The 15,928-nt window shown below is 46.0% G+C and overlaps 1 protein-coding gene across 1 annotated transcript in view; it reads left to right on the forward strand.

Moving 5' to 3' along the window:
• Positions 1-14,656, forward strand: part of LOC110316900 — a 19,396-nt gene extending 4,740 nt beyond the window's left edge. The window contains exons 3-5 of the mRNA XM_021191253.1: positions 5,539-5,691; positions 10,940-10,977; positions 14,350-14,656. Coding sequence (XP_021046912.1) covers positions 5,539-5,691; positions 10,940-10,977; positions 14,350-14,452 — 294 coding nt within the window. The 3' untranslated portion in view covers positions 14,453-14,656. The remainder of the gene's footprint in view (positions 1-5,538; positions 5,692-10,939; positions 10,978-14,349) is intronic.
• Positions 14,657-15,928: the final 1,272 nt, after the last annotated feature.

Raw genomic sequence — 15,928 nt, forward strand, 5'->3', positions numbered from 1 at the left:
CTGTCCTGGAACTCACTTTGTAGACCAGGCTGGCCTCGAACTCAGAAATCCGCCTGCCTCTGCCTCCCAAGTGCTGGGATCAAAGGCGTGCGCCACCACGCCCCGTTGGTCTTCAGATCTTGAAGGGAAGATGCTTAGTATTTTTCTATACCAGCTTGGCATGGCTACAAGCTAAAAAGAGAGACCTGTTTCTAAAGAAAGTATTAACTCTAAGATTACCCAGGGTAGATCTGTTCTGTCAGAGGCCCAAGGCAGCTAAGGACAGGCCTTTTCCCTTATGGGATGACCCTAAACTTTCTCAGAGGAAAAACTTGACACAGCTCTACCAACGGTAGTGGTCAACAAAAGTAAGCCCCAGCTATGGAGAACCAGACCTCTCCTATAGATAAAGGGGTAGAGGCTCGTCTGCCAGCCTCCCCTGTAAAACCCCATCCTCTTTATCCAATCGTTTCTCTGGTTGCTTATTCCTCTGCTTGTCCCCAAACCAACTGCACTCCCTCTGCAGGAGACGGAGAATCTGGCTCTATCTAAATACTGGTTCCTTTCGCCATAAAAAGATCTAATACAGCTAAGGGAAGAGCTGCCATGTTTTGACAGGACTCCGAGTGAGATTGAGGCATTCCATCGCTTAACCAAGGTACTTGATTTAACCCGGAAAGATATAATGCTGATTTTTTTTTTTAATCAGACTTTTCCTGGGTCAAAGAGGCAGGCAGACTTATAGGAGACTGGGATCTTTGGGGATGAACATATTATGTTATGTAGCTTGTCACATGAGCTGAATGGATTCCAACGGGGAAGCTTTCTCACTGGGTCTGAGGCCAGCAAGCATAGGGAATATCTTAGCAACCTGAGGCTATCCTTGGCTTGAGCTCTGCACATACCAACTCCTAACAATGCACTTAGCAACCAACCAGGTTCCCTATCTACATCAGGCTGAAGGGTGTACCTGCTTTAAACAATGGAAATAAGTTACTCTTCTTAGCAACCCTAGATAATGTCCTGTTTCTATTCAAACACATCCTGGAACACATCTATGCCATGGACATAGATACAGCTTGAACCATTTGGGATACATGCACAATAAGACAAAGTATATCCTCTGAATTGACTTTTAGGGAAAAATGCCCTATTTACCATGATTGTGCATAACTGGGCATGCATATGATTAGAATAAAATGCATCTTGGAAAGGGATAATGTTAGCAGTGAAAAGATTGTATGACTTCAAAACTGTCAATCAAAACAGAAAACCACACACATACAGTGCTAGTAACCAAGCCACTCCCCATCACACTCCCTACAGAGAGAAGCCACGACCATAGAGAGAGGCCCTTGAGGCTTGCTCACTCTTGGGACCCATTGTTAACTCTTAGCAACACATTTCATTTTTTTTGTTTTGTTTTGTTTCTGGTTTTTTGAAACATGGTTTCTTGGTGTAGACCTAGCTGTCCTGGAATTTCATCTGTAGTCCAGGCTGGCTTCAGTTTAGAGATCTACCTGCTTCTGCACCCCAACTGCAGGGATTAAAGGTGTTTGCCACCACCGCCTGCTCCACACCATACTTCTAATCTGTACTATCACTTGCTTTTGAATAAAGTTTCTTTGCCATTTTTCAACTCTGTGGGTCTTTATTTCAGTTCTTTAATAAAATACCAAGAACCTGGAACCACCTGGCCCAGGCTGTGGCCACCAGTAACAGGGAGATAGACAGTACTCCCTAAGGATCATGGTTGACCCTTTGGAGACTAGCAGAGGACACTTCCATTCCCGTGTGCTGATAGGACTGAGAAGAAGTAGGCTGAAACCCTAAATTGCTCTAAGTTATTAATAATAAACCAAAGCTTTGAGGAGAACCCCTCTGCGTCCTAGCATGATTAAGGAGGGGTCTAATTAAACATGCCTGGCTCCTGATCCAGAGAAGGGACAGTTCATTTTTAAAGGCCAATGTTATGAACATGTAGCATCATGCTTAGCATACTCAAGGCCTTGGATTTAATCTTCCACAGCAAAAAATGATAAAATAAATAACAAGATGAAAACTTGAGAAGATAAAGATAACACTTGGGGAAAAGAAGAGGTCACGCCATTACCTGGGGAGTGAAAATGTCCTTGAGAAGATTCTCCAAGACCGAGGGAAGCACGCAGGGATGGACGTGGGTGTTGGAGGGACTGGAGGGACTTGCCCTCTGCTTCTATAATGGGCAAGATGGACACATCTTCTAGGCTTGAGGGGCAGGAAGCAGGGAGTAATGGATGTCTGAGGGAACTTCCTAGGATGTGAGACAGGCAGCACATAGATCATGTGAGCCCCTAAAAGTACCAAGGAATAGCCTGGATTGTTGACAGGGTCCTGTGGTCATCCCAACTGTTGAATGACTGCCTGTGGCCCAGGTCAGCAAGACCAGCAAAGTGGAATAGTGGAGTCCCGGCTGGCTGTGCTGGGAGGGTGCATAGAGCACTCCTTGACCTCCGGGTAGGAAGCAGGTCATCAGGAGGGCCCAAGGACAGTGGGAGGTAGGGTGGACTGGAATGAACACTTTCAAGTAATCACAGGAAGGTCCACCTGGGAAGGTGGGGGAGAAGATAGCAAGCATGAGCTTGCCAGATCAGAAGGGGGCATGTTTCTCTATATGGAGCCCTGACAAATGCAGCTCAACTACACAATGTAAGGCAGACAATACATGCGTGTCCTTAGCCAAGAATCTTTCATCAAAAAATCCTTTCATTTGATTGCTTTAACAGAACATCCTCTCTCCTGTATCTGCTTCAGCTAAACATTCCTTCACGTGTTTGCCCCTAGCCATACACCATCCAACTGACTTTCCAAAGAACCTTTAAGTTCCTACTTCAGTAGGTAGCACTATTTCTTGGGCCGAGCCTCCAGTTTTTATTTTAATCTCATTATAACATATTAAAAGGGGCTTGGTGGTGGTGGCACACCCCTTTCATCTCAGTATTTGGGAGGCAACGGCTGGTAGATCTCTGTGAGTTCAAGACCAGCCTGGTTTAGAGAGTGAGGTCTAGGACATCCAGGGATCCAGGGCTACACACAGAGAAATCTGTCTTGAAAACCAAGGGGGGGGGGGGGAGGAGAGGATGTAGAGGATGTATTGGGCAAGGCAGCACATGCTTTTCATCACAGTACCAGAAGACAGAAGTAGACAGATCTCTACGAATTCAGGGTCTGCAGAGCAACTTCCAGGCTAGCCAAGGCTACATGGTGAGACCCTGTCTGGAGAGAGAGAGAGAGAGAGAGAGAGAGAGAGAGAGAGAGAGAGAGAGAGAGAGAGAGAGAGAGAACAGATAAAGATACTTGAATTCGGTCACTGAAACTCACATGGTCAAAGATAAGAGCTGACTCTCCCAAACTGCCCTCTGACTGACAGACAGACCCTCCCAATCCTTGTAAGTTGCAAGCACTTATTTTGAAACTGGATTAATTTATTTACTTTGGGGTACTGGGAATAGCACCCAGGTACTAGCCTGAGCTACACCCCCAGCCCAGCACTGGCCATTTAGCTACACAGGATTATAATTATGTGACATTCATAGAGATGGCTGTTCAGCTTCTGGGCACTCCATCGTATGTGTTGGGAATGAATAATCTTGGTGTCACACAAGACACACAGGCAAAAGTGGTTCCATGGAGCAAGTTCGTTCTTAGCATAAAGAGTGAGCCCGAACCCAAGCCTGGCTAGCAAATGCGGTCACCAATGGTAAAGACATCTTTTATCTCTGAAGTAGTTGGTAGCCAAGTCTTAACCCGTTGGTGGGAGCTCGATTTCCCAGTCCAACAAGACTGGCTAATCAGAACAAAGGGCCCTTGTCTGTGTAATTAACTCTGACAGAAACAAAGGGCAGCAGATGCACATGCTGGCATTCTACTGTGTCGAGGCCCAGGAGAAAGGGTTGTGAGGCAGTTACAAAGGGATAATCAAGTTTTCAGGTCCTGGGTCACCGTGTTTCAGGACTCAATGCTTTTGTTGTTGTTTTGCTGGGACAGGATCTCATGCAGCTCGCACTTGCCTCAAACTTACTATGGAGCTAAGTACAACCCCCAAATCCTGACTGCCTCCTGTGTGTGTGTGTGTGTGTGTGTGTGTGTGTGTGTGTGCGCGCGCGCGCGCGTGTGTGTGTGTGTGTGCGCGTGTGTGTGTGTGCACACCGTGTGTGTGTGTGTGTGCGCGCGCGCATGTGTGTGTGCACGCGTGTGTGTGCGTGTGTGTGTGTGTGTGTGTGTGTGTGTGTGTGTGTGTGTCCATGCCTGGATTTCAATGTTTTGTCCCCAGTTGTCAGTAAATTTCCCAGTCTTCTCGTGGCTGTGACAGAATACCTGACACAAATAAATTAAAAGACCCAACAGGGCCAGGCAGTGGTGGCACATGCCTTTAATCCCAGCATTGGGAGGCAGAAGCAGGCAGATTTCTGAGTTCGAGGCCAGCCTGGTCTACAGAGTGAGTTCCAGGACAGCCAGGGCTACACAGAGAAACCCCGTCTCAAAAAGAAAAAAATAATAATAATAAAATTAAATTAAACAAATCGACAGACAAATAACAGAGACTGTCTCAGGTAAATCAGTAGATAAGTAAAGTTAAAGGAAGGATTAGAGGTCCAGCTGTAGTAGCACACGCCTTTAGTCCCAGCACTTATGATGTAGACACCGGTGATTCTCTGAGTTCAAGGTCAGCCTGGTCTACAGAGCAAGTTCCAGGGCAGCCAGGGCTACATAGAGCGAAATAATAATAATAATAATAATAATAATAATAATAATAATAATAATGATGATGATGATGATGATGACGATGTCTTAATTAGGGTACTGTTGCTGTGATGAACCCCCATGGCCTAAAGCAATTTGGGGAGGAAAGGGTCTATTTCACTAACACTCAGGTGTCTGAGGCAGGAGGATCACCACAAGCTTAAGGCCAGCATGGACGTCATAGTCCCACTCTAGCCAGAGCTACCTAGCTAGGCCCTGAAGTGCTTGGCCTGAAGGAAGGGGACGTGGGTGGGGACTAGTGAGTCTCCCTGGCAACAGTGGTCTTAGTGTTTTTAACGGGCACAACGGTCCCCTTGGCCTTTTGTAGGACTACCTACCGGTCACCCGCAGCACCGACCCACACCACAGATACTTCCCACCCACTGTGAGACGATGCCGTGCTTCATCCATACGTGTGCTGGAGCTGATGGAGGGTTATACAGCCCAGCCGTGAGAACAGAGCTGGCTGACAGGATGAATGGACCAATCACCCACCACCGTGTGAATGCCTGGGAGAGAAGCTGCTCCCATGGGGACTCAATGGGCTAAAACGGAAAGGGAGTGCATTAGAGTTCACCGAGCTAAAAGCTCTATGGATGAGCACAAGGCTTCCACCCTCAGCAGAGCCATGATTATCGTCGAAGGCTGACTTGGCAGGATCTTCGATCATCTGGGCGACAAGCCTGCAGACACCCTTGTGAGCTACTGCCTTGGTTGGATTCACTGAACTGGGCTGCAGCCTCAGACTGTGAGCCTAAACAAATCCTTCCCCTTCAGGTTACTTCTATCAGAATATTTCATGACAGGAACAGGAAACGTAACGAAAGCCAAGTCCTGGTTTTCTTTTTCCTGACTATTCTCAGAGAACCACTTGGCATGCTAAGGAAGGGTTCTTCTCTGAGACTCTGGAGAAAAGACCTCCAAGTAAAGGTACGTATGTAGGTGTCTCCCACATAAAGGCTACACTTTTACAGTGTACCTCCCTTTCAGTATAATGATTTGAACTCATGGCCTTGGAAAGCTGTATGCGCACTCAACTTCTGAGCCCAAGCTCCTTCCCATTTTGGTTAAAAATCTTAAGTAATATCTTCTGCAATTGTATATTATCTATTTATTTGTTTATTTGCTTGAACGTTACCATATGTGGCATCATCTTTTTTAAAAGATCTATTTATTTATTTTATGCATATGAGTACTCTGTAGTTATCTTCAGACACACCAGAAGAGGGCATCAGATCCCATTACAGATGGCTGAGAACCACCCTGTAGTTGCTGGGACTTGAACTCAAGACCTCTGGAAGAACAGTCAGTGTTCTGAACTGTTGAACCATCTCTCTAACCCTAATTTATTTAACATGTATGCTTTCTCTGCATGTATGTTTGTGCACCATGCTCATGCAGTACCCTCAGAGGCCGGCAGAGGGCATGGGATCCCCTGGAACGGGAATGACAGATGGTTATGAGCTATCATGTTGGTACTAAGACTCCAACCCAGGTCCCTTAGAAGCAGACCAAGTGCTCTTAACCACTGAGCCATCTCACCAGCCGATTTTGAGACAAATTCTCCATTAAATTGCCCAGGCTGTGCTGAGCTTTCACACCTACTGATTCAGCCTCCTCGGTGGCTAAGTCTAAGCCATTAGGCCAGCTATGGTGGCACTGTTAGCAGGTGAGGGCTTATTGGAAGAGTTGTGGCCTGTTGGAGAAAGTGTGTCACAGTGGGGACAGGGTTTGAGGTCTGATAGATAGATAGATAGATAGATAGATGGATAGATAGATACATAGATGTGTGTGTGTGTGTGTGTGTGTGAGAGAGAGAGAGAGAAAGAGAGAGACAGAGACAGAGAGACAGAGACAGAGAGACAGAGACAGAGAGAGAGAGACAGAGAGAGACAGAGAGAGACAGAGAGAGACAGAGACAGAGAGACAGAGAGAGACAGAGAGAGAGAGAGCGCTCAAGTCTGGCCGGTGTGATCTAGAGCCTCCTCCTGGCGGCCTACAGGAGAGTCCCCTCCTGGCTGCCTTCAGATTTCGATGTAGAACTCTCAGCTCTTCTGATAGTGTGTCTGCCTGGACATGCTTCCCACCATGTTGAGAGTGTAGATATAATGAAAGAAATTAAAGAAAATTCCAGAAAAAAATATAATCAGCATCCTCAGAGAAATAAGAGAAGACAACAAGTCTAACAAAAAGAAACAGGAAGTCATCAAAAAGGAAGAGAGGAGGCTGTAGAGCATTGCCTGTGTGCCTCAGGTCCTGGGGAATGACCAGCAACACACACACTACACATGAGCACACACGTGCACACTCATACAGTACACATAAATACACATGCACACACACATACAACACACATGCATACACATGTACACATAAACACATGCACATACATACAACACACGTACACACACATGCACATACACATGCACACATACACATGTACACATACACACATGCACACACATAGAATATACATATATACACATGCACATACATGCACATACACATGTACACATGCACACATACAATACACATATGCACATACACATGTACACATACACACATGCACACATACAATACATGTGCATACACATACACATACATATGCATACACACATACATGCACACATCACTCCCCCCAGAATGAGGAGGAGCTTTCAAAAACTAAAAATGTGAACTGGACATGGTGACTCACACCTTCAGTCCCATTACTCAGGGAGACAGACGGCAGACACATGTCTACATACGGAGCTCCCAGACAGCTGGGGCTATGTCTATGCAGAGTCCTGAGTTTTATAGAGAACTCCACCTCCGTAAAACAAAACATCAAAACAAGACAAAAACCGAAGCAAAACAAAACAATAAAAAATAAATTTAAAAATCCAACCCTGTAGGCTACCAAGTTATTGGGCCTAATTTTCTAAACTATTGTTTAAATGTTTCTAGGTGCCTAATCATTGCTAGGGATTTTGTTTCTTTGTTTGTCTGTTTTCTATATTAAATAAAACCTGAGCCAGGCGGTGGTAGCGCATACCTTTAATCCCAGCATTTGGGAGGCAGAGGCAGGCGGATTTCTGAGTTCGAGGCCAGCCTTGTCTACAAAGTGAGTTCCAGGACAGCCAGGGCTAAACAGAGAAACCCTGTCTCAAAAAACAAAAATAAATAAATAAATAAATAAATAAATAATAAAATAAAGCCTGGTATCGATTTGTTTTTAAGTGTCCTCTAAGGCCAGGATTGTGCTTCAGAGCTACTGAGCTTTTGCCTGGCACGCTCTCCCGTGCAGAGGGTGACTTGATAGCACTTCGTTTGCCACATGTGGTGTATTTCCACCAGGACACTCTATATGATTTTAGACAATTCACAGAAGAATGTGAATCATTTTAACGTATAAGTAGTTGAGTTTTGTTTGAGGTTTTCACGGTGCTGGAGATGGACTCTAGAGCTTACTGAATGGGGTCTACCACAGTTTGAAAATGTGAGCCCGATCTAGTGGCACAGGCCTAGAATTGCAGCTATGAGGAGGCTGGGTGGCTGGGTGGTACAAACCTAGGTAGGATAATACAACAAGACTCCTCTGTTACACTCTAAAACAGCAACAACAACACACAATCAAAATCTAAAATAAAATTAAAAAAATCACATATTCATACAGCGCATGTTTGTACTCGGTATGGAAACTAAAGACAGGGTCTCACTTAAATTAAAGGCATTTTCTGCCCCTGAACTACATCCAAACCCAGAGAGAGAGTTCGATTTGGTTTGTTTTTGAGACAGGGCCTCTTTCTATATTCCTGGCTCTCCTGGGTCTCTCTGTGTTGATCATGCTGGCCTTGAACTCACAGACATCCTCTGCTTCCCAGGTGCTGGGATCAAAGATTGTACCACTGTTCCCAGTGAGAGCTTGGGTTAAAATGTGTTTTAGCCATGGCTCCTTTGTTTTTGCTGAATTTTAAATAAAAAATTAATTCAAATCTTGTTGAGATAAGTCTTAATTTTTCTTTTTTTTTTTTTTTTTAGATTTATTTATTTATTATATGTAAGTACACTGTAGCTGTCCTCAGACACTCCAGAAGAGGGAGTCAGATCTTGTTACGGATGGTTGTGAGTCACCATGTGGTTGCTGGGATTTGAACTCTGGACCTTCGGAAGAGCAGTCGGGTGCTCTTACCTACTGAGCCATCTCACCAGCCCTGTTGAGATAAGTCTTAGGTAAACAAGGTTGAGGAATAAAACTGGAGCAAAAGTAGAAAGTTGTGTAACCATTGGCCTCCAAGATCCTTTCCACCTCTGGAATTTAATTACTCGGTTACAGTAGACGGCAAGAGGAAAATTTAAGAACTTAGTGTTATAGTTATCACAGGGCTATAGTCCACCGATCTTTTATTTACTTATCCATTCCTTAATCCATTCACTTGTGGTGCTAGGCATAAACTCAGAGGTGCATGCTAGACAAATGTTCAATCTGAGCCAAACCCCAACCCAGGAGCTGAGTTGATTTTTATTATGTTTGTTTCTTTGAGACTGAGTCTCACTGCATGGGCAGGCTAACCTGGAACCCAGGGCACAGCACAGTTTGGCCTCAAACTTACAGTGATAGTGATACCCCTGCCTCAGCTTCTTAGGGAGGTGATTTCAGGAGACGGAAGCCACCATGCTCCACTAAAGGCCAAGACGTTTGAAGAACACTTTCTACGTCATTACACCCCTAAATCTCTCGACAGACTACAGTATTGGCCTGCAAACTGAACTCTGCAGGGCAAGAGGGCAGTGACCTCATGCTCCCATCCTACCCGCCCACTCGCTGGTCCAAGCTCTGTCCCTCTCTCACTAGCAACGTAAATCACAGGCCACCAAGCGTAAGATATCGTCAAGACCCACACATTTGTGCCCTAGCACCTGGGGACTTTTCTGAGCTTGACAGACAAAAGTTTTTTATCAAAACCAGACTGTCAGCTGTGAAGCAGAATCCTTTGGATGCTTCTTACTATAGTCCTTCATTTCTGGCCATGATTCTTCCTCTTTGTATGAAGACTCATGGGACTCTAGACAGCACGTTACAGACCAAGGAGAAAGGTGGTGCCCCGCACATCTGTGGCTATGAGGGATTCCTGTGGGCCTCTTTCTCCCACTGGGTCTCCCACCTGCCCCCCCTGGGCAGAAACTCAAGGAAATGGAGCCCAAGCACAGCTGGGCTCCACTCAAACAGCAGCCCAGGGCCGTTAGACAGGGCAGCCCCAGCCACGACAACTATTTGCTTAGGATCCCAACAGCTATGTCAGATGTACCAGAAAAGCCCGTGAGCTGTTTCACTTCCTGTCAGTGAGGTTTCACTTCTTGTTAGCCACTCACCACATCTCCCCTCACCCACGTCTCTGGGGACAATCAAGCCAAGAGGCTGCCGACAGTGCAGGCAGCCAGGAAAGGCCGCGGGAGGTTCTCTTGCTGTGTGTCTGTGGGGGTTTTTCTTTGTGCAGGTTGGTTGTGTCTATGTGTCCAGTGTGTGCCTGGGCATGTCAACGTGGGCTGGTGTGTGTGCGTGCATCTAAGCGGCAAGAGTTGGACATGTTTGTGAGTTTGGCATGTGGGTTTATGTGTTTGGAGAGAGGAGCATGTGTGTTTGTGTACACATATGTTTGTGAGTTTTGTATATCCTATTTCTTCCTATGGTTCAAAGCAGTTTCAGACGAGCAATATGGAAAAGCACGCTAAGATGTCTTCATGGCTCTGGGAGCTGCCTTAAAAACACAGCTGTAGGCTCAGTGGTTAGAGCGCTGTCTGCTCTTCTAGAGGTTCCAGGCTCAGTTCCCAGCACCTGCATGGTGGCTAACAACCTTCTGCAGCCCCAGTTCCAGGGGATTCAGTGTTCACACATTCAGTCAAAGCACCCCTGCACAGAAAAAGGTTAAATTAAACAAACAAATGAACGAAAAATTCAAGCCAGACATAGTAGTACTTGCCTTTTTTAAAAATTTTTTTCATTTATTTATTATATATTTAAGTATACTGTAGCTGTCTTGAGACATCCCAGAAGAAGGCATCCGACCTCATTACACATGGTTGTGAGCCACCATGTGGTTGCTGGAATTTGAACTCAGGACCTTCAGAAGAGCAGTCAGTGCTCTTAACCACTGAGCCATGAGGATGCCCTTGAACTTCTGAATCCTCCTGTTTTCAGACACCTCTACCTTGGATGCAGGACTTTACGAATGCTAGGTGAGACTGTGTGAACTATCACATCTCTCCTATCACTCCTTTAATGCTTGCCTCACGTCAGGACAAAGGCTGTTTGAGGACATTCTGAACTGTTGCTTACTACTGTGCCCTCCGGGCCCACCAAGGGCCTATCTGACAGTAGACACCCAGAAATACCTGCTGCAGGGGGACAGGCATGAGTGTCAAAAAGGAGGAAAGAGAATTCTGTGGGTTTGTTACACACACAGCAGCCAGCCTATAAAGTCAGCACTGTGAATGGTGCCTCCTACCGTCCATCACTCCTCGCCTGTATTATCACCCACAGCAGCCTTGGAGGCACAGTTATAGGCCCAGATTCTTTGTTTCTTGTCCCCCTCAGTGAAATGCTGAGACAGCCTGGTGGTCGTGCCTTGAACCAACTGCCTCCCATCTCTTTGATCCTAGTCAACACCTGCTTTATAGACACCAACACAAACTTTTACATTCTTGATAGTTTTCTAGGATTTATTCTTCCCAACTCCTGGTATTTTTTGAGGCAGGGTCCCACTTTGTAGTCCCAACTGAGCTGGAACTTGCTATGTAGACCAGGATGGCCCTGAACTTGTGACAATACTTCAATCCTTTTACCTCTGACTCCCAACTATTGGATAACAGGTCTGTATTCTCACACTGTATTCTGTTCTTTCTCTCTCTCTCTCTCTCTCTCTCTCTCTCTCTCTCTCTCTCTCTCTCTCTCTCTCTATTTGGTTGAAGCTGTTTTACCTGTGACCTATAGAATGTAACTTTCCTCTATAGGAGCTGAGCCTTCAGCATCACCATGCTAACACCTTGGCTTCGTAGACACTGAAGATAGTGTGCACATTATGGCCCATATTTTATCTAACTCAGAAATGGGGGTCTGTGACCATTAGATGCGAAGGACTTATCTCACTGTATGTTGACAGGGCACAAGACAAACTGCCACACTCTGTCCCAAGGCTGGCCTTGAACTCACGATGTAGGCAAAGCTACTCTTGATTCCTGCTCCTCCGACCTTCCCTCCAAGTGCTGGGACCACAGGAATGCTCCATCATGCCCGGCTTGCTGGTTGTTGTTTGTTTGGGAGGGGGATGAAGGAGGTGAAATCCAGGACCTGGAACATGCTCCTGCTGTGTCAAATGCTACACTGTAACCAAGTACAACAGGTTCACATTTGGGTAAGTGCGGACATGCAGAGAAATGAAGGTGCGTGCCTTTTGATCTAAGCACTTAGGAAGTAGAGGCAGGAGGATCTCTGTGAGTCTGGGGCCAGCCTGGTCTACAGAGTAAGTTTTAGTACAGACAGACAAAGCTACATAGTGAGATAGTGTAAGGTCAGATTCACCCATGTGGTGGTTTGAGATGAACCTAGGCTATGTGAGACTGTCTCTCAAAAAAAAAAAAAAAAAAACCAAGGACTGGTGTTAGGAGAATGTAAGCATCCAGGAGAAGCCTATGGTCACAACCTCACAGTGCTTTCTAGAACCTGAAAGGCAGGCTGAGGATGTAGCCCTGGGAATGTTAAAAACACTGATTGTTCCTTCAAGGGAAGGGATGCATACACGGCTATGCACCCAGAAGGCTGGTGCTGGGAATGGTGACCTTTGCTCTATTTGTGTGGCTAGAGCCTTTTCCAGCTCCGGGTCCTCCCCCAGACCCTTATCCTAACTAAGCCTGTTTCTCTCCATCAATCTACAGAACCCATCTTTATGAACTTTACAAAGAGTTTCGATGCAGTCACATCTGATCTGCATTTAGCTCACTCTGTTCCTCAAGGAGATTTATGTGTGTCTTAGTGTGAACTCAGAATTGAGTTAATTATTAACAAAATAAGTCTTCACCAAATTGTGTTGCGCTAGCCCGAGGGACCTGGCTTCTACCTGTAGCATCCACTGGCCCAGCCACACAGGTTGGTCTTACCCAGGAGGGTAAAAGTTTACACGGGACCTATGGACGTGATGACCCAGTGTGTGTATCTGTGGCAAAGAGAGCTAAGAATACCCTTAGGAATCACTTCAACATGACACAGCGCGAGCCTAGTGCCACAGGGCACACTCCACAGAGCACTGGTGGGTACAGCATGAGAGAGGGGTTGATCATGAGGAGAACTGAGTAATTGTACATCTGTACCTTACACATCAGTGCCTAGAACCATGAGAGATGTTTGTAGGTTCAACCTCCCCCTCTGAGGTGTTTTGTCCCAGTGTCCATCACAGACAAGAAATGGAGAAAAGGAGACTCCCCCGGAGAGGAAGTGTCTTCTGCCATCTAGGCTTCCTGGAAATCCCCAGGGTCAGGTATGTGCATGCAAGCAGGTCATGGGACAGTTTAGGAATCCGTTTCTTCCTTTCCTCGCTGTGAATTCAGAGAACTGAACTCAGGTTGTCAGATTTGGCAGCAAGTCTTCTCATCTACTGAGCCATCCATCTAACCAGACTCTGTGCTAGCATTTAAAATGAGACCATTTTGAGCTGCAGACAGGCCTTAGCAGTTAAGAGCACTGGATGCTTTTCCAGAGGAACAATTTGGTTCCAAGAACCCAGATGGCTCATAACTGCCTGTAATTCCAGTTCCAAGGGATCCAAAACACTAACCTCTGACCTCTGTGGGCACCCACAGGGACTCGTACAGATACATAAACATGTACTTAGTAAAAATGAAAAAGATAATTTTATATAACACTTAAAAATTTAAGTTCAGCCAGGTTGTGGTGGCACATGCCTTTGATCCCAGCACTTGGGAGGCAGAGGCAGGTGGATTTCTGAGTTTGAGGCCAACCTGCTCTACAGAGTGAGTTCCAGGACAGCCAGGACTACAGAGAAACCCTGTCTCAACAGATAAGACAAAACAAAACCTTTAAATTAATCTGCAAACTCTGAACGCCAAAGCCACATGTGGAGTCGCACACACCGGTGATCCTAGCACCGAGTCCATTCTGGCTACATAGCAAGACATTATCTTAAAGGGGAAAAAGAGTCATGTGACAGCACATGACTGTGATACTAATGCTTGCAGTTGGATGTGAGGGTCAGGAGTTCAAGTCCAGATGAAGCTACAACACTTAAGTAAAAAGCCTAAACTGCCATTCAGGCCTAAGACTGTAATCCCAGCACTTTCGAGGCTGGCAAGAAAGCCAGGACTTCCAGGTTGTCCTTGGATACAGAGCAAATACAAGGCAGCCCAGGTACAACTGATCAACATCCGACACTTGGTCCTCCTCTCTCTTGTAAATGGACAGATGCTTTAGGCTCATCCTTACTAGCTCAATCACCACTAAGCTCAGTGGTTTCCCCCACTAGATTCATCTTTCTCATCTCAAGCCCTTTCTTTATACCATCATCCCAAGATACAAGATACATACCTTTTACCTTTCAGCCCCAACAGGACCTTGTTCTCTTCAGTTTCAGAAAATACCAAGGTTGACCAGCCTGCCTCCAGTCTCAGAAGAAGGAGGCCTTCTACATGTGCCAAGCCCTGAGTCCCACCCTACCTCTTCTCCTTCTACTTCATCTTGCTTGCACCCATCGGGAGGGAATTTATCAATGGAGATTTGAGATCCAGGAAGCCTATACCCAGCAGTTTAACAAGACCATTCATGGGTGAGGTCAGAAGACTGCCCACCAGCAGGTTGCCAAAAGGAGATACTTATTTCCTATAACGCCTAAATGAACTGCTACAACACTGGTCCCCTTGCTTTTTCTATGATCAAACTAGTGATTGGTGTTGATGTTGGCCAGACATGTATGGGGGATGCCCTTATTGGACCTGTAGAAGACATGATGCATGTTTAGGAAGGCATTTTACCTTTTATGCAGAATGGGGGATCTTTTATATTCTAATTAGTGACCCATGGCACCCCAGATGGGAGATGGGAGTCATTGGCCAACTTTACCATAGCATTCAACACAGCCGCCCATCAGACACAACTAAAACACAGAGGGTACACACCCCACTCTCTCAGCCCCTAGGTACAGACACGGTACAAGGGGTCCAAAGCTCCTCACATCCCTAATATCACCCCTTTTAGATGATACTGGTCCCACCTTTCTGCCAAATCATCTCTTCTTTCAGACCTTAACATCTGCATAGCCAGGTGTTGAATAATGTTCTACCTGACCCATTTGGAGTATGTTGGCTGTGATCCCCCTGGGTCAAATTTGACCAATGTCTTATTAGACTCTCTCTCTCTTTGCCACTCGTCAATTGCTCTAAGCCAAATATCATGACCACCTCTTATCTCTCCCACATCCTTTTCTTCCGTATCACAGATTGCTTTCACTCAGGAGCATGCTCTGTGGGCACACTGGATTCCACAAACTGCAATGATACCATAATCCCTAGTGCCACCGCCCAGCCCCTATCCCAAACATTCCCAATGCCTTGAGGACTTCTCTGCAGCCCTCAAGTTTGTCACTGCCTACCTGCTGGGTGGTGTGGCCTTATGCCCTGGTGCTCCTTTTTCCAAAAGAGTGAAGAACTCTTGTCAGGTCCCATCACTGGGTTTATGGGGGAAGGGCCGGATAAACAGTGACTGGGGTCCTACCCTTTCTGCAGTCCTGGGCATAACCTCTGGTGTCACCACTTGAGGAGGGGACTGACTACTTCCCTAGATACTTACCATTCATTTTCCTCCTGGATCCATCCAGGATCCCCAATGGGTGGCTCAGACCATCCTCACACTCTAGGGCCAAATATACTCAGTGGCCACTGTTGCATTACGAAAGTGACAAGAATGAGATTTACTGTTCGAGGCCAGCCTGGTCTACAGAGTGAGTTCCAGGACAGCCAGGGCTACACAGAGAAACCCTGACTCGAAAAAAAAAACAAAAAAACAAAAAACAAAAAAAAAACCAAACAAACAAACAAAAGAATTAGATTTACTAACAGCAGAGAGAGATGGACTTTGTCTCTTCCTTTGGGAGTATACTGGTACCAGCAGAGTGGGGTATTCCTG

Source organism: Mus pahari, chromosome 2 (assembly GCF_900095145.1).
Source record: "Mus pahari chromosome 2, PAHARI_EIJ_v1.1, whole genome shotgun sequence".
Classification (NCBI taxonomy): domain Eukaryota; kingdom Metazoa; phylum Chordata; class Mammalia; order Rodentia; family Muridae; genus Mus; species Mus pahari.